General features: G+C 36.0%; 1 protein-coding gene across 1 annotated transcript; it reads right to left on the bottom strand.

The window, feature by feature from the left end:
* Nucleotides 1-560: 560 nt before the first annotated feature.
* LOC121415532 (KH homology domain-containing protein 4-like) lies at nucleotides 561-24,609 on the bottom strand. Its single transcript, XM_041608763.1, has 17 exons — nucleotides 24,553-24,609; nucleotides 20,054-20,192; nucleotides 19,263-19,536; nucleotides 18,416-18,526; nucleotides 17,158-17,237; nucleotides 16,085-16,137; nucleotides 15,491-15,801; nucleotides 14,837-14,920; nucleotides 13,718-13,903; nucleotides 13,241-13,301; nucleotides 11,523-11,708; nucleotides 9,851-9,939; nucleotides 8,883-9,038; nucleotides 7,589-7,882; nucleotides 5,977-6,107; nucleotides 3,607-3,677; nucleotides 561-2,497 (listed from the first exon to the last, which is right to left on the bottom strand). The coding sequence occupies exons 2-17, from the start codon at nucleotides 20,059-20,061 to the stop codon at nucleotides 2,187-2,189; spliced, it is 2,406 nt and encodes an 801-aa protein (XP_041464697.1). The 5' UTR covers nucleotides 20,062-20,192; nucleotides 24,553-24,609; the 3' UTR covers nucleotides 561-2,186.
* Nucleotides 24,610-27,849: the final 3,240 nt, after the last annotated feature.

The following is a 27,849-nucleotide window of genomic DNA, read 5'->3' as shown; positions in this document are numbered from 1 at the left end:
TGCTTTTGCACAAAGTGATGTTTATTTTTTTGTCATTTTTCTTTACAAAGCAGCTTTTCATATTTCTAATAACCACAATGGATAATGAAAATTCAAATCAAACTCACAATGGCATGTACACATACTGTACAATCAATGATGACATACATGTATATACTTGGCACAAAGACAAACTCCTGTAATACTGACCCCAAACATAAAGACAAATAAAAATAATTCTCTCAAGCATGATGTAGCCAAAGAACTTATTGATCTGATTTGCAGATTCTCTGAAATTGTGAATGGTACAGAATTTAATTCCCAGTATATCACTATTAAGTCCAACCAGCTAGGTCTTATACGCCCACATCGGTAGACTGTCATTTAGAAGAAAGATTCAATAATCCCATTAGCAATTTTCATAGTGTTCCAATTTGTGGCTTATTTTGGAAAATACACATCAATTGATTTGGTCATGATGAGATATGATAGGAGATAATGCTGTGGCAGGTTGGTAGAGCATTGGGCCTTCAAATAATTGTTTCATATTCAAAACATATAACTCACTTTTTTAAATTTCATATCCCTACAGGTAAAAAATAATTTGCAAGGAATCAATCTTGACTATGGAAAGCCAGTGACATCATAGATCATAAGCTTACAGTAAAATAAAAACTACAATGATTGGCAATTGTACATTCATGGGCATACATCATCTATGATGAAAGCACTATTTCTTTGACATACTGCTCTAGATATGGAGTTATGGTGCGGTTGATTTTCCACAGAATGATTTGTATAATAGTTTTTTTCAAATGAGAATACATTTCTTCTAGTCTTGTAAAAACCAACCATTTAAAAATGAAAGTGATTACATCTTTGATTCATGTGTATTAGTCTTTCATAAAACTGCCCTAAACAAAAAAAACAGAATTGGATAATTAAATTTTGATCGATGAAAACAATGATTATGGTAAACCAAGCCACACAATTCCTGGTCCCTGAAATAAATATAAAGAAAACATATATCGTAATTACAGATTCAACAAATTATACCTTAATCAACAAATTCTGCATGCATGTATTGCTTGCTTTTTATCAGAGTTGAAAATATCATTTCAACCTCAACAATCTGATGCCCTGTGGTATACATGTATTATAAAGAGTGGAACTGGTTGAAATCAACCCAAACTATGGAAAGCAAGTGACACCATAATTCATCTCCTAGGTGCTACACCATTCATCTCTTCATAATACAATTCATTGACAGATAGATTCTAGGTGATGAATTATGGGACCAATGGCTTTTCATATTTGAAACTGATTTGAATCAAATTTACTCTTTGAACCCATGGATTGGCTTTGTAATATTTGTTGAAGAAAAGAATATTGAATTTCAGAAAGCATATGCAAACAGCTCAGATTTGAAGTAACTGAATATCTCTTTTGAATAGCAGAATTAATACAAATTAGAATTCAAACAATATTAAAATCAATGAAACAATATCAATAATCATTCATTTCAAGAGAATCCTGAAGATAAATAATTGAATTATTAAAATTGTGTTATTAAATTAAAATCAATGAATATCAATTACAGTTCTGATACAAAATTTTTTTAACGTTTCTTTCTTTTTAGTCCAAGTAAAAGAAGCTAACATCTTGGGAAAACTTTTTCTCAAGTAAACTTTTTTTCCCTCTAATAATGCTTCTTGACATAATCATCAACATGCATGATTACATGTAAGTAGCCAAGCAAAATAGTGTTTGCATGAAAAATAAATCAAAATGCAATTCACTCAAGACATAAAACATGATACGTAAGTATTAACTATCAGTATACAACACAGGAAAGGAAATGCCTTTCACTTATCACATAAACCAATACCTTCACTTATCAGCCATATGTAAGTCCATAGTTCAATGGCAAAGAATGATGAATTTAGGATTACTATTTGACAAAGCAGCATTTTTCCTTGCAATACCTTCTGACGTCTATGGTATGTACAATGCAGAGAAGACCATAATATTTCCAGGATTTGCTTTTTTTATGCAATTCACCTACTTATGAAATAAAAGATGACATGGGAGAAAAGCATGTGTCACCTTTCGGATTAACACATAGAGAACACAAGTCTCTTGAAAGTGTTCATAACCTTGAAATAGATACAATGCATTATAGTTCTCTTTCATCCCATCAAGTTTTATCAATTCCTTGCCATCCAAAACGGAGAACCCCCTGGACCTGGTTCCCTTCGTTCCACTTTGTAGAATGAGGACGATGTCGAAGTCGATGTGGAGTGCGATGACGGTGGAAGAAGTCCCCGGGGAGGAGGCGCCATGTAACCTCCTGCTGATGACGCCTGAAAGCGAGGCCCGGCATCAAAGCGAGTCCTGGCACGTCCGGCAGCATCTTCGTCTTCATCGGAGTCTCCGCTGGTGTCGTAGGAGACAAGTCGTCCCCGCTTTATCCGTGATTCCTCTGGTGAAGGTATCCTACCTCCATGAATATCTAAGCCTGCTTAATTTACATTGTTGTTTTACAGGTACACATTCAGAATGAATTGTAATGATCGGAAAACACAATTCATAAAAAGTTCCATGACACCAATTTGATTATCATTGATTCAAATAAGTATCCCAGAAAGAAATTTTAGACAAAAAAATTGCAGAATTAATGAGATAAGTGTTGAATGTACAGAACAAAATAACAAAAGTTTATTATATATGAAAAAAAATGTTTTGATACCGAAACCCAATCGCAAATTATACAGCGTGAAAAATAAAAGTGACAATTTGGGAGAATCGTGGAGCAATTTTTAAAATATATATGATTAACAAAAAACAAAAGAAGAAAATAAAGCATTAATATATTTGAGGGAGAGAAATGAATACGATTAGTATTATTTTTAACCAATTTGTCAAACCGTGTTGAATCCATGTTGATACCGTGATACAGCGATGGGAGGAGTTGGTTGTCGGTCAGCCAGGTTGGCATCAGCACATGAAAGAAAACAGAGTATGGGAGAGAAAAAAGAAACGAAGGAAGAAATGTGTTAATATCAACTTGGGGGAAGAAAAAATATCATAAATATAGTCATGCTAGAACATGCAATAACAATAAGACAAAATTCATGTATGTTACATTTTACATACAATATATTTGAAAATGATGAGTGCTAGTAAAATATTTGATAATTATTATCATTGGGGAAAAAGGACAAAGGAAATTAATATAAGCTCATCATACGTCCCACTAGCTGTACTGTAATAGCAAAATAAAATAAAAGCATAATAAAAGCATTTAATATGTTGCACTCAAATTTGACATATATAATTCATCTTACATGTAATTTGTGAAAATCACAGTGATCATGTACATGTTGTTGTAGCATTCTGAATGAAGACATGATTATGACATCATCGATCATCACCCCACACTTACCTTTGGTAATAAAACCTGAAAAGGAAAGAGATTGGATTAGTACGATACCCTTTAGTGTCAAAGTCATATAAAGCAGATTACTACGGCAGATTCAATTTGCATTGATCCAGTGTAATAGTACAATCATATTACTGATGAAATTCAATTTAAGTTGAATATACTTCGTGCATTAGTATACTTACCCTGAGGGGGCAGTAATCGTTTCCTTGCTGCATCTCGCATGGCATGGGGGTTAGGTGGTGGAGGCATCAACCTATGGTAAATCATAAAGAGAAAAAAGAAAAGGATAAAGGAGAGATGCAATATGACAAAAATTAACCTGTTGACTACTGAATTTCTGTGTTTCCCATTGCCCTACAACAGGGATCTCCAGGTTAAAGATAAATGCCAGTTGTGGAAGTACAATCTCAAAATGACTTTTAACAGAATCCAATATAATGACCACCCAAGTGTCTGTTTATATGAATAAAAAATATGTGCCGAAGGATTCTGGAAGAAATTGTGTAATTGCTGAGAAATAAGCAAAATAAGCGCGGATTCGGGTACTTCCGTCGGGTCTTTATTCCAGCAATATAATATACATTGTTCCACATGTGCTTATCTGTGTGGTTTTTCAGCATAGATTTTATGATTTCACAAAGTTCAGTTTATGTACTGTACCAGATCTAGATCGATGATGATACATTAATACATAACCTTGGTTTTACAGACTTTCTAACAAAATCAGTGTTTTACTGCAACTACTGTCATTTAGCTTTAAAGGGGAAGTTCACCCTGAAGAAAACTTTGTTGTGAAAATAGCAGAATAAATAGTAAAAAATATTGGTGAAGGTTTGAGGAAAATCCGTTAAAGAGTAAGAAAGTCATAAGAGTTCAAAATTTTGGATTTGTGACGTCATAAACGAGCAGCTGCCCCATGTGTTATGTAATATAAAATGTATGAATTTCAAATTTTGTATGGTTCCTGAAGACTTAATTTTGTTTTCTTTTCATGATTGGGTGTGAAATGATTTGTCTATTGATATACAAAAGTAACAGTGAAAACCATTTTCAATTTTCTGAGAAAATGACATTTCATTGATTTTTTACCATTCGCTATGTAGGAATGCTGCTCACATATGATGTCACAAATCAAACAATTGAAATTCTAATAACTTTTTAATTATTTGATGAATTTTTCTCAAACCTTCGGCAATATTTTTATTATTTTTTCTGCTATTTTTACAATAAACTTTTTGTCAGGGTGAACTTTCCCTTTAATGGGTTAAATGGGTTAAAGAAGTGTCCTAAACATCTGTTATGATTTTCTAAAAGAAAAGAACACACAAAAGTCAATGTTTTGACCAAAAGAAATAATATTTGGCAAATTAAAAATTACAAGAGTAGGAATTTACAAATAATAAAAAATATAAAGGTGCTATTGAATGCTGACATGAACCTTTTAAATAACTAATGACATTCACCCTAATGCATGTTTCAAGGGATTACGAGTCCTAAAGTTTGGCAAAATGCTGCATCTCTCTTAAAGGAGAAGAAGACCTATGTTCTATTTGCTATTCTAACAATACATGTACGTCTTAGATTGTTTCCTAATACCTGTCATTACCTGTAAAGTATGAATTACTGGGAGAATAAAACAATTTGAATTTGTAATTTTCTGTGACCTTGTAATTGTTTTTCAATTTTACTTTTGGTATGTATAAACAGTCACACATGTCATAGCGGACATCTGCTTACAGTGAAAATCTGTATTTTGTGACCACCAAAGTTGTCTACCCATTGAAAGGAATATATATTGTAGATCCTGTTTATAACGGCCACCAGACTCCGATGGCAACCTTTTTGTTTCCCTTTGATGGTCTTACTACACAGGATTGACTATGTTTTTATGAAGAGTGGATTAAAATCCACTGCCATTGAAGTGTGGACATCATGCACAAGAAAAAAAAAGTGGAAAAAAGGGGTGTTTTCATGGTCTATCAGCAATCAGCAGATTGTACCATGGTACAATTTAATCTCTTGAGAATATGGTGGCGTGGAATGCAAATAGTGTCAAAAAGGCCAAAAGTGAGAAAAAAAAGCCCCCCCAAACATGATGGCCTAAACCTCCAATAGAGTACGTAATTTGCACCGACCGACGAGAAGCCAATCAGGGAACAAATCCCTCAATACCAACTGTACCAAACAAGCCCACACGAGACAAAAAAATTGACAAAATCTCAACACATTTGACCCCATTATCTTTCTAAACTTATAAAAATAGGTTTCCTGGTTAAGAGTATCAATTATTCTGACAATTTATGAAATCCCTTTTTAGAATTTGCAAATCTGGGACATCTGAAGAATATCCCTGTTTAAACTGTGCAATCTAGGACATCTGCAGTAAATCTGTGTTTAGAGTGTCCTAGTCGCCTGCCCTTGAATCCTAATATAGGGTGCTTTTGCCAGGCCGATTTTCGTGCATGTTGTCGACTCTCCAATGGCAGTGATCCCCCTCCCCCTGGCATCTCTTGCCGCTGACTCCTTTTCTGCCTATCCTTGACCATTCTTACCTTCTATCTTCTGGTGGTTGCCCTGGTAACCCGAGTAACGATCCCTGTCCTCCAGCCATGGCTCCAGCGATACCCAAGGGACTGTGACCAGGGGGTGAGACACCTAGATTAGTCATTGGGGGTGGATGGTGCTAAATAGACAGGGAAAAGAAAACTGTGTTAATATCAGGTTCGAGCTGTATGTCAGCCGAGGAAGTCTGAAAGAGAGAAGCAAGAGGTTAACTATCTGCAATAAAGATGCAATATATACACAGCTATATATCAATACCATATTTTGCAGTAACACAATATTTTTTTATCAAAATGCAATAAAAAAAAAGATAGACTTTAAAACCAGATTCATAATTTACATCAGGATAACAAAGAGTCATATTATTATTGTGCATGTGCTATACCCTTAATCTGTCTGAATTTTTTTTTCTTTGAATAAGAAATATCTTAACCAGTATACATAAAATAAAAATCTCAGAAGAAAGTAAGATTCAGATGGTCACTTTGAAATTGCATAAAAGGAAGAGTTTCTAAGATACAAACGATTGCCAATCTTCATCCATTTAAGCAGCATATGAAAATCTTGGCTCCTATCATCTTTATACACTGATAATTGTTGAAATAAGATCATTTTAATGTGACTCTGGGATTGGTACAATGAAGTCGGCATCAAATATATATCGGCATGTTCATCCACTGACAACGTTACACAGGTTGCCTTTTTGACACACTGTTACTGTTTGACAGGAAACAAAGGAGATGGGAGCACAATATAGACAAGAGATGCTTCAATTCTTCCTTCCATCAAGCAAACATTTTCTAAGAAATAAAGAAATGAAACTATTGTAATCACCAGTCTGTATCATGTATCTCCTTTATAAAAAGTAGATTGAAAATATCCTGGATGAGCTGGCAAAAAACATCTGAACCGATTTTAAGTCTCTACTAAATGGAAGAGATAGGTCTGTACTTCCCTAAGGCCTCCTTTTTTTCCAAGCAACTTAAAATACATTAAAAGTAATCCTTCAGGACTCAATAAAAATGCAAAGAAAAAATGATTGGAATCGGTTTACGACAAGTACCACCATCATCCATTGGAGGCCTTCTCCTTCTAGAGCCATAGCACCAAACCTAAGCAAAGATTGATAATTTACCATGGTAATCACTGGTTCCACTGTTACAAGTCAAAGAGCATTCAAAATAGCCAGTCTTGATGGTTTTCTCACAGTATTCCTCGATGACAATAAGCATTCAGCAGGAAACATCCTTCAAGAACTCTTTCAATCTCAACTGAAATAAAATCCAGAGTATTCAGCAATCGATCAACAAAGATGGCTTGGTCAATGGATGGCCGTCCTTATGAAGCAAGAGGTAATCTGAAACACCCATTCCGGAGGCATAGCTGGCTACTATAATCAACATGGTGTGAAAATGCAAAATGTTGAAGGCAATTAGTGCTTATCATCCACCAATGAGTTCGGCTGCTTCTGAAAATACTTCTCAGGACTTCTGTTTTTGTCTGGACACCTCTGATGACAGGCATACCTTTTCTCTAATTCTGCAAGGAAGCGAATGTTTAAAAAAAGACAATTCTACTGTGTCTACAAATAAGAAAGCATACCTCTGGTCTCTCAGGAACCAGATCTTCTCTGAATCTCCTCTTTGCAGATTGCTGTGGCTGTTGCTGGAGTTGTTGCTGCTGTTGGGGAGGTGGTCCTAAAGGTTGCTGGAGTACCTGCTGACCAACCGCTATCCCAACACTGACTGGTAACTGAAGCTGGGCTTGAGCTTGAGCAAGCTGGGCCTGAGCCTGGGACTGGACTTGGGCCTGGGCTTGAGCTTGGGCCTGTGCTGCTTGAACTGCAGCTTGGGCCTGAGCTTGGGCAAGGCTCTGATGACTCTGTGACACAGCAACCTGCAGATGTGGCACAAGAAATGTTAGGGAGTTTCTTTTTTTTTTTGGGGGGGGATGATTACATGCTTCACAAAGGCTTGGTCCCACTGCACTTACGAATGCAGACAGGATGTAAAACAGAAGAACCTTGCCATTCATTGGAGAAATTTATGTATCCATTGTGTACTCTTTCATACGTGTTTCATATGCTCTATATCCATCGAGCATCTGTCCACTGTGATGTCAGTGTTCGCCGATTTTGTCCATTGTCTGGAGTAGATGAAAATGGATGGAGCCACCCCGATATTTTGCTTGTCTGCTGTATCCATTATGAATACATTTTGTGTCTTAAAATCAGTTACCACTCTGAAATACTACATGAATGCATGTTAAATTCTACTAACTTGCTGTCCATGGACCCATTTCACAAAAACCTGCAAATCAATCATAACTTTAAAATGATTCTGATTGGTTGGTAGGTAGTGGGTATGTTAAAAAATATGTACATACAAACATAACTTCTAATCCCACACATATTACAGTGTATTTTAAGACCATACCATCAGATAATGGAAAATAATAGGCCTATAAAATTTAAGAATATCAATATTTCAGTACAATACCTTACAGACCAAAATCAAGTAGTCTTCTTAAAACAGCAAAGACACACAAGATAATGAAAACTAAAATCTTTTTAAACTAAAAATCTTCAAAAGCATGTGTAAAGAGAGACAAATACGAAATGAGACAGTCAAGTCCCATGAAGGATGAAGAAAAATAGGAGAGGTGAGATGGAAAAACATTGGGTACAGAAGAGAAAGAGATGGTGCTGGGATGGATAGAAAATATAAAGATAGAAATAAGGACAGAACTTAGAAAACTTTTGAACAAACATGACAATAGGTCAAGAGCCTTTTCAGCCGAGTGAAGAATAAGAGAAGAAAAGAAAATACATTGGTGTGGAGATGCTGTCAAGTAATGATTTAATGACCATATAACTATTATCATTGAGAGAACTTACCTGTGCTGCATAAATCTGGGCCTGGGAGGCTGCTGGTACAACCACTTGGGGAATGGGAGGGGGAAGACGTTGAGGAGGGGGGACAGGAGCTGGAGCAGGAACAGGCTGAGGGGCCCTAGCCTGCAGTGCTAATCCTGGTTGTCCAGGAAGTCCAGGCTGCCATAAAAGCAAGAAAAGACAATTACAATGAAACTTTGTGAATAATGTGAACTGAAAGGAGGCAAGTTGCCTTTATCGCCATGTGGTCTTTATGCAGAGGTTCATTTAGATAATAGTAATAATAGTCAGTTCTTGTATAGCGCATAACACATTATAAATAACCTCTCTATGCCTTTCCAAAGGACTTGGATATTATTACCCTGGCTTCAGCCCCGCAGCCTTTAACAGCGCGGTGTCATTTCAAAAAATAAATTGAACATTGAATAATCATATTGATTACCCATGGACAAATCTATGTCATCTTAGTTTTCAAAAGTATGCAATCATGGCATCATTGGCATTCCATCGTAAAATTCAACTGATTTTATTTAATTAGATATTTCTTAATCAATTCATAAAAAGAAAATATAAATAAAATCAGTGCAGGCAAAGAGATAATAAAAATAAAACAACAACAATTAAATATTACGCCAAAACACAAAAGTGATAATAAAACTAGATTCGGCACATAGTTATCAATGGTAAGGTAAGAAAACCCCTTGAAAACACTGATCAATAGGTCAAATTTATTTCAAAAAAATTTTGTGACTTCCAATTATCAGTGGTTGCATTTTCGAGAAAACTAGCACAAACAGATAGAAACAGGTAATCACTGACATATATTTGATTTTCCGTCCAAATTTTAATACACTGATTAACAGGTCACTATTATTTTTACACCCTTTGTATTTACATGTATATAGAAGATCACAATTCATTAATTTTCTTTTCTGATATTAGTGTTATATCTTTCAAACATTACACTATACCTGTGGTTGAGCAGCGAGATGAGGATAGACAATTCCAGGCTGACCACTAACTGCTATACTGACCACTGGCCTCTGGGCACCAAGGATTGCTACATCAGATATAAACAAAGAAATTAAGATGAATGTTCCGTCTCTCTTATGTGTATAATTTAAGATTATATTTTAAGCATTTAAAAACAAAATAAAAATCATTTAATAATAATAAATAATAATAAAGGGTATTTACATTGCGCACATATCCACCTTGTTAGGTGCTCAAGGCGCTCCTATATCACCCGGCTAAGCTAGGCATTCATAGCGCACACAGCTTTTTAAGGAATTACTTCCTACCGGGCATTTACATTTTGTCATCGAATATAAAGCCCTCAAAAAAAGTTCTGCAACTCAATTTCGAGGGATGATATATTTTTTGTTACTGAGGTATATAAGATAAAACTGCAATCATTGAAAAGCTTAATTTTTCTTTTTTTACAATGATGTGCCATCTCAGTTACCCTGGTTTGTAATATAGCTGGACAGGTCAGAAGTGGAATGTTGCAACATGCACTGTTTTCTTACCAGAGTCTCCATTTCTATAGAATTTTGACCACATGCAGGCGAGTGATAGTAAATGTTTTGCCAAAGTGTCAGTGGTGAATGGTGCTTTTTAAATGATTTAAATGCCCTTGAATGCTATTCGGGTGGCCATTGATGAGGGGCGTTTCAGATGAAAACTAAAAGATGAAAATTTTGCGTGATTTAGCGGTTTGCTTGGAGTGAAACCTTTTATAAAAATTCAGTACCAATAAAACTAAAACCTCTTTTCTTTTTTCAATTCAACATCCTAAATCTTTTTGAAATGGCGAGGTTCAACATCATTCCAAACACATTCAATACATTGTGTAAATGAGAATACACAATGCATCAACATCATCCAAACTCTGACCGTCCTAGAAAAAAATTATTGGAAAGAACAAATTTTGCAACATTTTAATTTTGACAATGCTGCATATTTATATCTCCCCATTCCATGATAGCATTACAAATGACATGATAGTAAAGAGGAATATTCATGCTTTCCAATGATACCACTTTCACATATGATGGCACACTAAGAAATTTATTATCGCTCAAACTCGAGTTACAGAACCTTTTTTTTTAGGGGTTTACATTTATGTGGAGGTGAGGAAATATTGTATCAACTAAAACAAGAAATTGAGAGTATGAAAGAGGAATTTAAAGTCCCCAGTTTTCCATGATACAGGAAAATGGGGAAAAAACACAGAATTTGGGAAGTACACAGAATTCATAAAATTTCAGAAGAATCACAATTTTTAGGCTGATGGTGATGGTAAAAGTGGTGGTTTTGGTTATGGAGGTGATGATGATCATGATGATGATTACTATGATGGTGATATTGATGGTGGTGGACAGGTAATGGTAGTGACTTGAAACTTGACTACCACTTTGACAATGATGTTAATGACGATAATGATGATGATGGCAGTGATGATGACAATAATCATAATGTTAAAAAAGAATGGACTAATTGGCAAGAGTTGATGACGGGATGAGCGATGATGATAGTGGCGGGGATTATAGGCCGAAAGCAATATATCCTAAGTGTTCAAGCATTTGACATACAGAACAAACTCTATAAAACAAAGCCCAGCTCCATTTTTATTTTCCTAACCTTGGGCCTGTTGTTGAGCAGCTAGTGTTTGACTAAAAGCCGTACTAGCGGCGGGGAGCGTTGGTTGAGCTTGTGAATATAATCCCAATGCTCCAGGCTGTTGCAGCTGCTGAGAGGGAGGCTGAGGGATGGCCTGCCCCACCGGCTGACCTGGACGAGCTGGTGGTGCTATCATGTGGGCAGCAGCTTCAAAAAAAAAAAAGTTTGAATATGAATGATTAGATGGGATACAAATGAAATTGCTCCTATGTACTCCACTCTATCCTTTATCTATATGGACATGGAATATGTCAAGTTAGTTATCACAAATATCAACATTAGTCACATATGCAACCTTATCAAATTAAATACATGCGATCAAATTTCTGCCGATTCTATAAAACATATTCATAGGAGAAGATATTGTCTGTGATAATGTAGACTCCATGACCAGCCTTTTGCATAGAGACTGTTCCTTATCACAATGCAAGATGCATTAATCTTGGAGGGCAGTATCGGTTGAGTAGCTTGGTTTCACGTCTAATCAACCTTCTTGACCCTCCTATCCTGGCCTACCAATACAATAATTAGACTTTAAACTCTATTTTTAAAAAATGTAACAAAAATTAAGATAATTGCTAATTTAATAGATCAATTTGATCTTGGTTTATTGGCCCTAAATTTTACAGAACATGTCATGTAATGTAAGAATGAAGCACAAGTGGAAATATAGAAGTGAGTAAAGTAACAAATAATGCACATCTACTTTTTATCATACAATGCAGTGTTGCTGTTGAATTATAAACCAGTATGGCATTGTAAAAGGCAGTAGAATTTTTTTCACATGTCTGACATTAAATTTTCATATTAAGTAATCAATCCAGTATGGTACCTAATGTGCCAATTTCAATGAGTGGCTACAAACCTGTGCAGTGTTTGTAACAAATGAGGGAAAAGGGGGATACATCAATGTTTTAGATTAGATTTATGACCATATCAAAAGATGTTTATCATTTTCACAAAATCCACTACATGTCAAGCCTGTCCTCCCCCGACTCATATGACAATAAGTTCACAAGGCAAAATCTGGGCCCTGATTTGTAAGGACTGCAAATGATCTCAACTTTGGAAAACTCGCAATATCCTAACTCATCCTCATTGATAGGCATTCCCAAGCCTATTGCTCTCAGAGAATTACTTCATTCATCAATATACTGTTGATTTTACCAATAAGCTGGTCCATTTTATTCACATAACAATTGACACACCTTCTACTCTGGGCACTGTTACACAAAAATTGTGATCAATTTGAAATTTCAATTAATTCAGCCTGGGCAGGGGTGGATCCAAAATTTTGCAAAAGGGGGGGGGGGCAAATTTTTCGGAGGAAAATTTTTGACAAGCTCCCCCCCCAAAAAAAAAGGTTTTTAACTACAGGTCTTCAATTTCAACTGAGGGGGCAAACCTCTCTTCTAATGGCATTTTTGCATTACATTTTGCTTCTCAAAAAGGGGGGGGGGGGGGCACGTGCCCCCTGTGCTCCCCTCCCTGGATCTGCGCTTGAGCCTGGGCAATAATGGATGGCTTGAACATGAAACGCTTGCAACAATGATTTTGAGCTGTCAATGCCATTTCATGATTTATTCAAAAATCAAAAACTTTGTCTTGGATGAAAAATTATGACAATACCAGCTTTCCATATTTGAGCTTGATAATAAAACAAGACCCATGCTATTTACCTAAGGCAGGTGCTGATCTTTGGAAGAGTTGACTTTGATGTGCCACATACTCTGCTTGAATCTGCATGTGATAATACAATGTAAAAATATCATGCTCATCAAGATTGTATACTTTTTTACAACAAAGTACATGTACTGCATATGACTTTTACATTCATATTTAAATACATATTTTACAAATGCTTTAAAAATTATTATCTATTAATAACCACTAAATACCTTTTAACTTTGACATCTAAGATTCTTAAAAAGGTTTTTTTCCCCTCTGCATGTAATTATACGGTGTAGATTTTAAACTTTAGTACAAATAAATGTATAATTCATGTGCTCAATTTTTCAAATTTCTACTTTCTCAATGAATAATTCGAAATCCACTCGATTCGAAATTTGAAATCTGGAAAGTACAGGAGGAATTATCACTTTAATTAATTATATCTGCAATAAACACGGCCAACTGTGAATGGGATATAGACTCACAGTTGTGACAAGGTTTTCACAGAGTTTCTTGGCTGCCTGGAGACCGTCTGCTTTAGGATGAGTGATGTACATATAGAGATTCTCGAAGGCTTCGCGCCCTGACGTGGGCTCCATGAAACCGGAGCCACGCCCTCTCAGGTAGATGTTGGCACCGGTCTCTGCTCGGATGTGCTGCAGGAAGGAACCCTATGCATGAACAAGAAAGGACGTATTATTGATGATGATAGTGGTGGTGTGGTAGTGGTGGTGGTTGTGTGGTAGTAGTGGAGGTGGTGTGGTAGTGGTTGTAGTGGTGGTAGTAGTGGTGGAGGTGGTGTGGTGGTGGTGGTGGTATGGTAGTGGTGGTTTGGTAAAGGTGGTGGTATAGTAGAGGTGGTGGTTAGTAGTGGTGGTGGTGCGGTAGTGGTGGTGGTGCGGTAGTGGTATTGGTGCGGTATGGTATTGATGTGGTAGTGGTGGTGGTGTGGTAGTGGTGGTGGTGTGGTAGTGGTGGTGGTGTGGTAGTGGTGGTGGTTGTGGTAATGGTGGAGGTGGTGTGGTAGTGGTGGTTTGGTAAAGGTGGTGGTGTGGTAGTGGTGGTGGTGCGGTAGTGGTGGTGGTGTGGTAGTGGTGGTGGTGCGGTAGTGGTGGTGGTGTGGTAGTGGTGGTGGTGTGGTAGTGGTGGTGGTGTGGTAGTGGTGGTTGTGGTAATGGTGGAGGTGGTGTGGTAGTGGTGGTTTGGTAAAGGTGGTGGTGCGGTAGTGGTGGTGGTGTGGTAAAGTTGGTGGTGCGGTAGTGGTGGTGGTAGCAGTGATGCTAGTGATAATGTCGATTCTCAAACCCGCCCCTAAAAACGGTGGTGGTGTGTTGAAGGTGGGGTTGATGACGACGACAATGATGATGATAATGATGGTGGGTGATAATAATGATGGTGGTGATGACTGAGATGACAACCTAAAAATGTAAAGTAAAAGTTTTCTGTCATCATATTGGCTGACAGATGTGTACAAATATGACGGAAAAAATTTTCAGAAATATCTAGAAAAGAAGCATACTCACTAACATACATTTAGACTTTAAAAAAAAAGAGTGATCAATAAGAGAGGGACAGAGAGATAAGAGCTGACTTGGCATACTTACCCCGGGACCTTGGATCTTCTCTTTTATGTTAAAAGATGGGTCTGCATGTTCCAAGCCAATAAATACTTTATCTTGTAAGTAATGCTGTCAAGAAATTAAATGAAACATAAACAAAACCATTTTTAGATGTGTACTGCTCCATGACTATATTCATTCATCTCCAATATCTACACCCAACATCCTCATCCAAATAGTGTAATACCACAAGCAGTGATGAGTCACAATTTAAAGGCGACCGCACACCTTACGAGCAAAATGCCATTTGTTCCAAAATCGGATTGGAGATGTGCGGTGGCCTTAACTGAACATCAATCAGTCAATTCCATTTTCAACAATTACGATGCAAGTGAGTCATAAAATAGATTTAATAAGCAGTGATTATTATTTTTTTGTAAATTAAATTATTTATTCACAATGGAAGATAATCAAGAAGCAAACAGGCATTTACCAGTTGGCACGGATGAGATTAGTACAAAACAATGGCTTATGCCATGTTCTTAACTTTTCTCATCATTCATTACAGCAGTATATTCTCATGATTTGCTGTAGCTATGTTCATGACAAAGACAACAATACAGATAACAACAAAACAACAATTTTTCCTGTGAATCTCAAAATACCTTACATCATGTAATGAAAAACTTATCTCCTTACCCCTGAAGACTGTGCAGTTTGGATTGCCAGTTGGATTGCTGGAGGTGGAACCATGGGGTTAGGCCCTGGACCACGCACCCCTCCTGCAGGCCCCCTGACATCCCCTCCTACACCCGGTGCCCTTATCTGTGCCCCTAGTCCTGGGGCAGGGGGTCGACTGAAGATGGGTGCTCCTGGGGGCCGGGTGTTTACTGCCGCTGCTGGGCCAGTGGTGGCTGCACTAAACCTGGTCCGGGTCCTGTTCCCTGTTGTGGCCACACCCTTGTTCTGTATGCCACCCCCTATTAATGCCTTGATATGCTCCACCGCCCCTGGAGGATAATTGAAATCGACGAGTTAGAAACAACCATGTCTATTGCCACATGGTCCATTGACCATTTCGTCTTGATTTACAGTTCACCCATGCAAATTCCATATTAATACTCATTGTTTATCTATGATTATGATTATTAATTATCGCAGCATTTCAACATGTAATGCTAAAAGGCAAGGAACATGAACTATAAACATCCTGGGGGTTTTCCTTCACTCTAATATAGATAGTGAATTTGAGTGTCCTATGGAAAAAAAAACTCTATCATAGAAGCTACTCACTGTCCACGCTCTCCCTTGTTGGTCCTTGTACACATAGATACAATGGCCTCTCTCTGAAAAAAAAAGAACACAATTTATTTCAACAATTAATTTCTGAATGGACAAAAACAAGCCTTTTGCTTGATGAATTTTATTTCTTTCTGCATTTCAACATTTTCACTTTATTGGGACTCATAAGCTGGGTTGAAAATACCCTGAGAAACCCTTCCACAAGTGGGAGTTGTGGTGTCAGCCTGTAATCAAGTTAGACCCTGTTCTCATCTACTTTCTTGAACCAGATTCAACAGGCAAAACAGTCTTGAAAACGACATCACGAGGTGGTTTTCAAAACTGGTTTGAAACACTACTTGAGATCGCTTTGAGTGTTCCCATTTCTCATTAAATTAGTTTTTTACTAAACTAGTTTTATCACGTACATGAGAACAGGATCTTACACATTATAACTGGTTCGGAGGCTCAAGTCCCGAGTCACATTTTTTGGATGGTGACAATGGTTGTTGGACTCACAGATGATAACAATTATATCTGACTGATGTATGTCTTTAAATGCACAAACATACACAAACACATACTGCACTATCTAAATTGCAATTCATATTTAATACATACTATCAGCAATAGAAACATCATGAAAAGGATACAATTAAAATTTCCTAATTTAATGATCAATGCAACAATGTCCACTTTTGAGGTCATTGCAACACATGAAAACAATACCAAAATTAAGAACACAACTTCTGAATATGTGTGAAAACGTGTTTAGCATAAAATTGGCTTATACGTTAGTTTAAATAGCACAAACAGAATTATACCTGAGTATATACAGTTTTCAAATGACAAGATATATAGATAAAAGTTAAATACCATCAGTTATGAAAACCAATATGGGATTTCCTTTAATAAACAATGGTGTATACAAAAATGCTTGTACACCTTTCATTTCTGGTTACTTGTAAATTCCCTTTTTGCACCAAGTACATGATGTTTTAAAGATTCATTTTAAATGCTCAAACAAAATATGACAACATGTAAGTCCATGCAGCATATTGACTGATTTCTTGATAGAAACTCACCCCATATTATTTGTTGCTCTATCTGCATATGACATGTACCTCCCTCTTGTTGATACAGCCGCGCCTGTTAATCTACTGATCTGTGGAGTTAATGGGGGAAAAATCATGTCATTCCATAACATAAAGCTAAGCAATTGATCATAGGGCTTATTTTATGATTGATTATTATACATTATGCTATACAAATGACACATGCACATGAGATCAGTAGGCGATCTATGATAGATATCCACATGCGAGTTGAGGCTCTGTTCAATCCATTGCACAAAGCCGTTAGGCTCTGTTCAATCCATTGCACGAAGCCGTTACGCTGAGTGCAATGGGGTGAACACAGCCTCAACAAGAGTGTATAGGTCACATAATGGACTATTGAAGAAATGTATCATTTGGTTTATACAACATTTTGAAAAATTTTGTTATTTGACAATAAAGAAAAAAATCAACAAAAGCAGATGGAATTAAGACATATTTTGCCTTTGTCTGACAATTCATTTTCATTAAAAATATTTTTTTCCCAGTGAATGAAAGCAGTTGTTTTTGTTCTTTTGTGATGCACTTTGATTCATGAATCTGAGTGCGCACAGTCAGCCTTGTTGATGGCCTTACTTCGATGCGCGCAAACACACACACAACAATGGAAAAATAATAAATGCATGGTCACCATGCAATGAAAAATAAAATTAGCATACAACACAAAATGGATTAAATGTTGAATGGCTTTCAACCAAATTACAAGAATCATTGTATGAGTTTTATCAAATAGAATTAACCGCAGAAATCATCCCTATGACCAATCACTAAGTTTTATGTTACAGGAACCCTGTATGCATACATGCATGATGATTATGGTGGAATCTATAGGAACTTGGTATACTAATGGGAGATTACTTCAGAGATGACGCCACTTTTATGGCATCCCATCTTATAGATGAGAATAATTGGTTCTATTTGTGATCGATACCAATGAACAGCATGGCAAGCTCATCCAAGGCACTACACCATTCTTAATGGTGGAAAAAGTATCTATTCATTTACCTCAACAGATTGAACTAATACAATTTTGGGATAATTCAAATGTTTAATAAATTAATTTATTATGTACTAAATTTTTTTATCTATGATTTGTTTTTAATCGATTTTATTTTGTCTTATCTACTTATCCATTCATTCGTTTATTCATTATTATTTAGTTTTGGGGCAGTTTTTAAACAATAAATGTACATTCTAAGAAAGTATTGTATGTCTATGAATACAATACCTCCTCTTGTGTAGATCCTTTAGTGAGCATGTTACGACACTGAATGGGTACTTCATTGATTTCAACTTCCGCAACCAGCGGTTCACTCTTGCCCTTCTCTTCCTTCACCGGCTGAAAAAAATAAACACCAGAAATGAATCCACTGGAGAGTTACATAATTGTTTCATGTAAGTGTGTACGGCTGCATGGAGAATTATGTTACTCACAATGCTTTACTTTTTCCTTTGTGTAAATGTATAGCAGTAATGATGTGAGATGAAATAATCAAGTGGCAGCAGTCTTGCTTCCAGGTCCTTCTTCTTGTCAGCTTAAAAATCAAATATTGCTTTGAAGGTGACAGCTTCCGATCTTGTATTTTAAAAAAGTTAAATATTTATCATAATATACAAACAAGGACTGCTTTCACTAAGTATCTTTCAGTGAATTCTGTATTGTGGCTTCAATTTATTGAGATAAAAACTGATTTAACCAAAGAATCTTGTGATTAGACCAACTGGTATCACACCTGAAACCTGCTTCATACAGATACTTGTGGTAAATTGTGGTAACTTTGGCATTAAGAAACCTTGATTTGGAATGGCTAATGAGCCCTGTCAACATTGGAATAACCACAATAGCATTGTTATTATAATCTCAAATTCTTTGTAGAATGGGGGCCAGGCTTTTATCCATCTTACAGAGATTCGCTATTGATCAAAATCAATCTCATATTGATCTCAATCAAGTGATAAGAATTCAAGCTCAAATCTAATTTCAGTAAATTTGAATCTATTGCAACTGTCTGTAAAATGGGGCCTACATAAGCACTTAGACTCTAGGATGTGTTCGATTTCCAATGTTTACATACCAGCTTGACTTGTTTCTGTTTGTTATCTGGCTCTGCTGGTACGATGCCTGGCGGGAGCTTCAGTTTGCCCTTGGATATCAGCATAGCATTGATTCTAGCCGCTGCTGCTGATGCGGCCTCAAGACTGCTGACCTGCCCATCCAACAACTGTGCTGCGGTGGCAGGGTACTGAGAAGGAATAGGAGGGGCAGCGGGAACAAGGGCAGGGGCGGGGGCAGGAGCAGGAACCACGGTTGAGGGCGTGTCCCATTTGGAGCGGCGGGGTCGGGCGTGGCTGATGGAGTAAAATAAAGAAATTGTTTGAATTCATATTTCAACTCAACGTATGAGACATCTGTATGTATGCTTATGAAATTTGATCTAATTTAATTTACTTGTAAATATTCTTTAATATGCATTTCCAGTAAAAAAAAAAAAAAAAAACACAAGCTCACTTTCCAATTGACAAGGAGTAATAAAAAAAAAACACAAATTCAGGATGTTTTACGTTTACTTGGGGCAAGTTGAATATATCTTTGCATTGATAAAAAAATCTGTATCCCTAGTTTAAAACTCTTTCTCTGATAATGGTTAATAATTTGAAGTTTTGCACTTGTTTCTGGACAACTGAATGTCCTAATAGTTAAAATGTGAAGTTGTGAACATGAACACCAGTCTTAAAACAGTACATGTATTTGATATCATGAGTCTTTTTCAATACTTCAGATTTGCATTCCATGCAATAAAAAATTGAATTATTACTTGAAATTTCAATCCTACAAGGTACAACTGAACAATAAAGCTTTACTTACTCATTCATTCTGGAAGCAGTCACGCAATATGGCAAAGATAAACAAATACACTTAGTCTTTGTATACGGTCAAGTTAACTGATAAAATGATGTAGAAAAGAGTATCAACCATCATGATGTTAACATCATCCCAGTGATATCTGAAAGTGAAAAACAGAAAATAAAAACAATCAAGATTTACCTAGAGGGGTGCTGTGCATGTTATTCACCAGAGGCAGCACCCCCTGGAATTCTGGTAGGTATGCTAGAGCTAAAACGCAACCAAAATCACCTTCAGTTTGTAGTGAAAACCCTTTTTTTGGGGGGGGGGGGGCTTGTATAAATTTTCTTGGACCAAGCCACCAAAATCACATTTATTCTGAGCAAAAGCCATTTTTTCATTTTTTTTATGGTTGTCACTTCCAAATCACTTAAAGTAGAAGTCCATCCTGAAGAATAGTTCGTTGTAAAATACCAGGAAAAAAAATCATCGAAAAGATACAGGTGCAGCCATGGACCATGCTCAGCTGTATGACACACGCATATGCACACAACTAGTAAACATACCTTGTGCGTAAATAATCCACTGCAAGCAAACAGAAACTTTGTTACGCGAGCCTTTGCCTATAGCTTCACTAGGCCTTCAACGCTACTCTGCACTGATATTTTAGAACCACACATCGAAAAACAAAATGCAAAGATTATTAGACAATGTGGCCAAACTTGAAATGACCTTTCGAAATACTTTATTCCAATTTGACCAGATTTCGGAGCTAAATCTTAAGTCGAAATCCGGCTGGAATCCAGACAGATTCGCTCCCGCCGTTTTCATGATATAGCACGGTTCGAGTACAATCATGGAAGGGGAAATAGAGTATTCTTACACCCTGCCATAGACTTAGCGGTAGCAATATTGGCATCAACGCATTACAGCGAACTGACTCGCATACTAATTTCAAGCCCATTAGCAACAGCGCCATCTGGTGCCTCCTACAGCCATGGCTCCAAATGGCAATGCTTGGGCATGGCTTACGGCTCACAGCAAACATCGAAATGTTGCCAATTGACTGAGGGACACGAACAGCCAAGCTCCACACAACGCACAGCAGAGATTCGGAGACCACTGTTTGGTTCATCACGCAGATCACATCATGATTATATAGTCAGTGGTCACAAACATAATTCGGCCAAAAAGAATGTGCAAGTATTGATAGCTATAAAGATATCCAGCCACGTTTTTCACACTTGAAATGGTCTTGGCTTGTGATCGGATCACTCGAGTATTGATCGAAAATTATCGAGATTCAGCAATTTTGTGCACATTCATGCAGCACTCCAACACCCTGCACTCCATGATTGACTTTGTACATGTTGCGATAGAATCTGTAAATGCATCCCAAATATAGTCTTGAACGATATGACGTGACCCTGTCTTGTTATGGATTTATCATAGAAATTTTTAGGGGGCCATTAAGGCCCCTTGTGACTCTTATGGTTAAAGTTTGCTAGCTGATATACTGTTTAAAGCAACGGTACTTTTCTTCATTTTTACCTGCTTTCATGTGTACCTCAACAGTACGATGCTGAGTCTATTTGTAAAATATTACGATGCTCGTGCAACACTTCCATTTCATTTAAGTACTACTATTACATGTATTCAACTTAATTTTGAATAGTGTTTCTTTCCCTGTCCAAAAAGTGAGCAGTTAAGATCCTCTTTCACAAACAAAAGTTACACTTGGTAATTGTGTATTTGCACTTGCTGCCCCAAAACTACGGAATAGCCTACCAATTGACATAATAGAAGCTCTCCATCATTGACTCTCTTCAAATCAAGATTAAAACCATTAAGAAAATTTGGTGTGTATATTTTAAGTAAAGAGAGCTCTGAATACAAGCACAGCTGAATATTGAATACAAAAGCTGCGCTATACAAATTAATGTTTATTATCATGATTAAAATGAGAGCATTATTATGGATATGCATAATTGAGCAGGGAAGAAAGCTTAAAGGAACCAGTTAGACTGCAGGTCCCTATGCTAATGAGCAAATAGGCCAAATTCATCCGAATCCTCACGTGGCTGAACCCTCCTCCCTGCAAAATCTTGTGAATCGTGGGATTTTGTTTCTCTAAGAATTAAACTACATGTACTTTATCTTCAAGTAAAATTAAATATCATTGCATTGTATGGTATAGTAAATGTTTCTCTTTCATATTGGTCATTTATTTTGTAAAAAATATTTTGATAAATAAGTAAATTTCAGGCCTGAAAATGTGTATCAAAACTGAATTTTCTCCCTCCATTTTCTTTTGCGAATTGTGCAAAACTTTTTATTTTGAGCCTCAAAGATATCTATATTACCACAAAGCTGAACTCCTGTACTTTCTAACAATGTCACTCTTGATATGCGGCACCTTTTAATAGGGTCAAGATCACACTTTTCACACCAAGGTACAAGACAAGATTTCTAAAATGTTTAAGTAGCATGGAATCCAGAGTTCTGATTGGCTAGATAAGGCTTTAAAACAACAGGTACAGGTAATCTGATGAGATTACCACACATGAGTTTGACCTTCCTGGCACCTGAATACCTTTATAGTTTACTTAGATCCCCACACTGGCCACATTATAGACTTCGTTCTTGTGAAGACACAATTTTACAAATTCCTAGAGTTGTTTCAAAAGGGGAGGGAAGCTAGTTTTGATTTTTGTGGTCCCAAAATATGGAATAGTTTACCAATTCACCTTCGATCATGTACTTCTGTTGAATCTTTTAAAAGAAATTTGAAAAACATATTTATTTTTGTTGTAGTGTAACTGTAATATTGGAGAGCAATTTGTACTAAGCGCATAGAGCAATTTCCATTGATTATGCGCTATATAAGAACCAATTTATTATTATTGTCATTATTATTCCTGTGATTGTGAACCCATGCACTTGAACCGTTCGAATTTGACAGTGTGTGGTTTCTTTGACCAATCAGAGTCCAGTATTCTTGTTTTCAAGCTGCTTCATGTACTTGGCCAATGAAAAGTGTGATCTTGACCCCCAAAAAAATATTCTTACTTTGAAGCCTATACCATTTTCAAGCAAACATACTAAGCTTTATCATGATCTAAAATTCATTTGGGCTCAAACAAAAATAAAGTGTAAAAACAGCAGCTTTCGTCAAGTGAAAATAATTATTTTGTAGCATATTTTAGATTAAAGTATTACCTACATTACAAAATCTTTATATAAATTCAAACACGTGACATTAAAAATTATTCTTCTTCTTTACAATGATACCAAAATCATGAAATTCGATGTATGATTAGAGCAGCAAATGACCGAATGAAAAGAGGTGTTTTTAAAACCTCTCTAGTCATGAATATCACTTGGATGAAAGAAGCCACTTTTTTGGGACCTGTCTAATGACTGGAATGACAAAACAATGGAGAAAGGAGGGAAGAGAATAAAGAGAAAAGGAGTGGTGCTGAGAAAGAGATTTAGTTTGTTAGAACTTTAGAAGAAAATAATACACCACTTAACTTCTTAAGAAATAAAAGTATAACAAAAAAAACATTCATCTAGATCTAAATCACATCCATGCATATTTAAAACACACAAGTCTATGCAGTGTTTTAAAACATATTTTGTTTTGTAAACAAGTGGAGCGCATTGCACCATTAAATTAGCAGCAGTGCTGACTTTGAAAACTACTATATAAAATAATTATTCACAAAAAACACTGTTCATATATACTGATAAAATACTACTTTAAATGACAATAAATTACATTTGAATGTGATCATGCGAACCAAGACCATTTCTCACGTAGAAAATGTGACCGGATATCATTATCGCTATCGATCGTCGATACTTTCGCACGCAGTCCCAAGGAATCATTTTGGTGACCACGTAGTCATGACATGATCTGCACGATTGACCAATCAGCGGTCTCCGATTCGCTGAGCGGAGATGGTCTATCCGTTGTATACAGTCTATGCCTGGCTGGATAATTTACAATACCACTGACTGGAATGGGTCTTGACTCTTGTTGTAAAACTTTTATTAAAAGTAACAATTTAACATGTTTTAAAACATAACTTAAAAAAAAAAACATCGTTTAAAAAGTGCCAACCCTGCTTGACCCATTTTAGCAAGTGGTATTTATTTTAGATCTATATCTCATTATTGCTTTATATCTATTACTAACCCTACACAGACAATTTACTTCGCCCAGGGATTTAGCTCCTGTGCAATTCGAATAATTGCATCACAGATTTGTGATTATCCCGTTAGAAGGGTGTGCAGAAGAATTGCACGCGCCTGTAGTGTAATGGTACCGTAATGACACCCAAGCCACACAGGTCACAGCCCGCGCCCGAATACCCGCCCGAACTGAGTCCACACGACTTGCCGAGATGATTTTAGCTCTTAAAATCATCATTTTTCAAAACATCAGTAAAAAGAATACTGAAACATTCTCCCACAACTCCATATGGTGATTATTTGATTATAGTTCCAATACTTACTTGAAAATGAACGAAAATACAGCTCGCCAGCTCAGCTCAGTACAGTCGATAGGTTACGCTAACTTGACGTCCATTGATTATGGTATCATTAAGAAGACAAAAAAAGAAAGAAAGAAAGAAAGAAAGAAAGAATTAAAGAAAAAAAAATCCACGTTGAAACAACAAATCCATTTTCAGAGGGTAACATACAAATTTCATTTAAAATTTAAAATTTTTAAAAAGGTGTCAACTGTCAATAGATTTGAGGGTTGAAAACCAAAATACGGCGAATCAGGCAAGAGAATTGCGAGCGAGCCTGCAAAAAAATCTGCCATTTTCATGACAAAGATCCAATTTTGAGAGAGATTTTGACATATTATATACAGAAAATAATATAATTCCAAGAAATGACAACTTCCCGGAATTTCTCACTTCCCGAAATAATCTTGGAAAATAGCAAAACTTCCCTGAATTTCCTGGATCTCGGGAAGAGTGGAAGCACTGGATTGAGCCAACCAACCTGGGGCAAGTTTAGCCATGAAAATTCATATAGTAGTACATTTAACATCTTAAAAAGTCATTGATATATAGGCAGAAAGGACCAAATTCACAAGACAGTTGTTTTACTAGTATTTAAAGAAAATTATAAGCAATGGAAGACTGAATAAATAAACGTCATGCTGGTTCATGTCCCATACCTTAATTTTGTTAATAGTTTTAGTGGCTCAATTACCCCGCCTTCATTTATATAATACATGCATAATGTGTGTTTCTGGTGTAAAGGGGGACACCAAAAATGCAAAATTCACATTTGAGCACCCCAGAACAATTAAGTTAAGTATAAATTTTAGGTTTATTTTCGAATAATTCAAGTCAGTCAATGCATTTAACTAATAAACAGAATATATCTTTCTAAAGAATATAATGTCGGGAAAGTATTTTCAGTTTCATGTGTTAGCCATTAATCGAATAGGCAACTAGATAATCGGCGTCTCATAAATGCTCTCTATTATTATCTAGTACAGCAAATTCTCCATTTTTTTCAGAGTGTGCTTTGAAGCGGTCTGCACTTTAATCCGGGACTTTAATGTATCTATAAAAACCATGCAAATAAGATTTAAATCAAGTATATATATATTTTTTTTTACCAAATAACATATGATTAGAAAATGGAAGCATTGTTATGTTACAATTTTTTTGGGGGGGCGGGGGGTACACCAAATTAATCTTCAAAGTATAATAATGGCCATATTTTCACATATTTTCAAATATCTTCTATATATTGGCTGATTATTCTTTATTTAGGAATATAGGCTATAAATAAGTTAAAGTCTCTCACTTTGGAAGGGGAATATACAGATTCTACATTAATCTGAAGATCATGCACATATGGCCCATGCCCCCCCCCCTTGGAGAGGCATGAAAATAAAAAATATGCCGTTCTAACACAAATGTTTTTGGTGAAAACGTTTTTTTTTTCCGGGGGGGGGACGAAAAGACCTTATATCTTACATTTATTTAATATACATGTATGATTGATTTTGGGAACGCTATTTGAGCACATTTTCAAAGATTCACCAGGCTGGGGTCTATCTTAATAAATAGAGTAAAAATTCACAATACAAAATGCTGAACATTAATCAAAATCGGATAATGAAGTTTTTAGTTTTGATTGATTGATTGATTTTATTCGTCAAGAATATCACAAGAGATTACAATGAAATTGAAGAATACCTTGACAGGATAGCCCATGAAAGCCGAAAGGCTTATTTCCAATGGGGTCCTATAGTTAGTATAAAACATTAACATATTGTAACAAAACTGGAATATGGTAAAAAAATTAATAAAATACATACATACATATCCATCAGTCAAATAATAAGCAAACATCTGAAGCAAACAACAATCCTCCTAATACGTGAAACAAGATTATATTTTAACATGCCCTAATGTATACATTATCTAAAATAGTAGAAACCAACAGTACAAAATGTGTGATTTCTAATGGTAATATTGCTCCCGAGTAGCTTCCAGTTTTAGGTGCTTCTTTAATGCACTCTTAAACTGAGAAAATATTTTAACTGCTTTTACTTTATTGGGAAGAGCATTCCAAGATTGGATGCCATTAAAGTAAAAAGTGTTCCCTATATGTCCTTCACGTTTTGGCAATATAAAATTAAAATTACTATTTCGAGTACCGTACCTATGGATATTTGATACACGGGTGAAATTATTTGCTATATAATGATCTAATGTATCCGAATAGAATATTTTATGCACGTGGTGTAATACTAATTGTTGTGATCTGTGATCTACATGAAGTAATCCTGCCCTTTCAAGTTCATTACATCCGACATGTGCTCTTGGTCCTAAAACATTTATGTATCTCACAATTTTATTTTGGATTATTCTTAGTTTTTTCTTATCCGTAACACCCAGGCTACCGTACCAAGCCGCATTAGCATAGTCAAATAGACATTGTATCAAAGCAAAGCATAAAATACGTCTAGACTTCATATTCAAACAGGTTTGATATCTATACAAAAATTTCAAGCGCGAATTTGCCTTTTTGACGATTGAGTCTACCAAACCCGTCCATGATAGGTTAATTGTTAAAGATTTGCATTATTCTAGTGAAACAGTTCTAGGCATGTTTTCATGAATATTCATTATAGGTGGGCTAACTGGGCTTATGATGTGATCCCCACTTGCTCTTTTGTATTTTATTATATGAAATTAGGTTTATTCAAATATTTTCTACCAAGAACTAAAATAACTGGATTGGCAACTGACTACTAAGTGCATTATTGCTGCAACTTATTTTATCATACATGCAGACATATCATTTACACATGTATGAAAAAAATGAATTATGATCTCATGTAATAACATAAGAATAAGGAAAGCAGGGATGTGATATGAAGGAAAGCAGGGATGTGACATCATATCAGCCCATACACCTAATGAATATTCATGTTGATATGCATAACTGTTTTCACAAAATATTGATTGTTATCTGATTTCGATGAAATTTTCAGCATTTTGCTTTGTGAATTTTTCTCTATTGAATATTTTCAGCCCGGACCATCCCTTTAAGGTACTCTCTATCTACTAGTCATATACCCAGGTGTCATCACTGAAGGCAGTATAACCTATCGGAATATTATGCTAGTGAGTTCCTTATTTATGGAAATGAGGCCTATATATCATATTCAAGAGGAGTATATTTGGGCTTAAATTGCGGTTAATATATATTTTCAACAGATAGGCCTATCTATATAAGTATATAAAAACACATTTTTCCACGGTCGCTTTATT

The sequence above is a fragment of the Lytechinus variegatus genome, chromosome 5, assembly GCF_018143015.1.
Source record: "Lytechinus variegatus isolate NC3 chromosome 5, Lvar_3.0, whole genome shotgun sequence".
In the NCBI taxonomy this organism is placed as follows: domain Eukaryota; kingdom Metazoa; phylum Echinodermata; class Echinoidea; order Temnopleuroida; family Toxopneustidae; genus Lytechinus; species Lytechinus variegatus.
This window is presented reverse-complemented; position numbering and strand designations above follow the sequence as displayed.

Bases quoted from the DNA above. Each gene is read 5' to 3' on its own strand.
- LOC121415532 (XM_041608763.1), bottom strand. The intron at 11,709-13,240 runs GTAAATAGCATG...TTTTTTTTGAAG, and splicing joins AAGATCAGCACCTGCCTTAG to CTGCTGCCCACATGATAGCA. The intron at 3,678-5,976 runs GTAAGAATGGTC...GATTTACCATAG, and splicing joins CAACCACCAGAAGATAGAAG to GTTGATGCCTCCACCACCTA.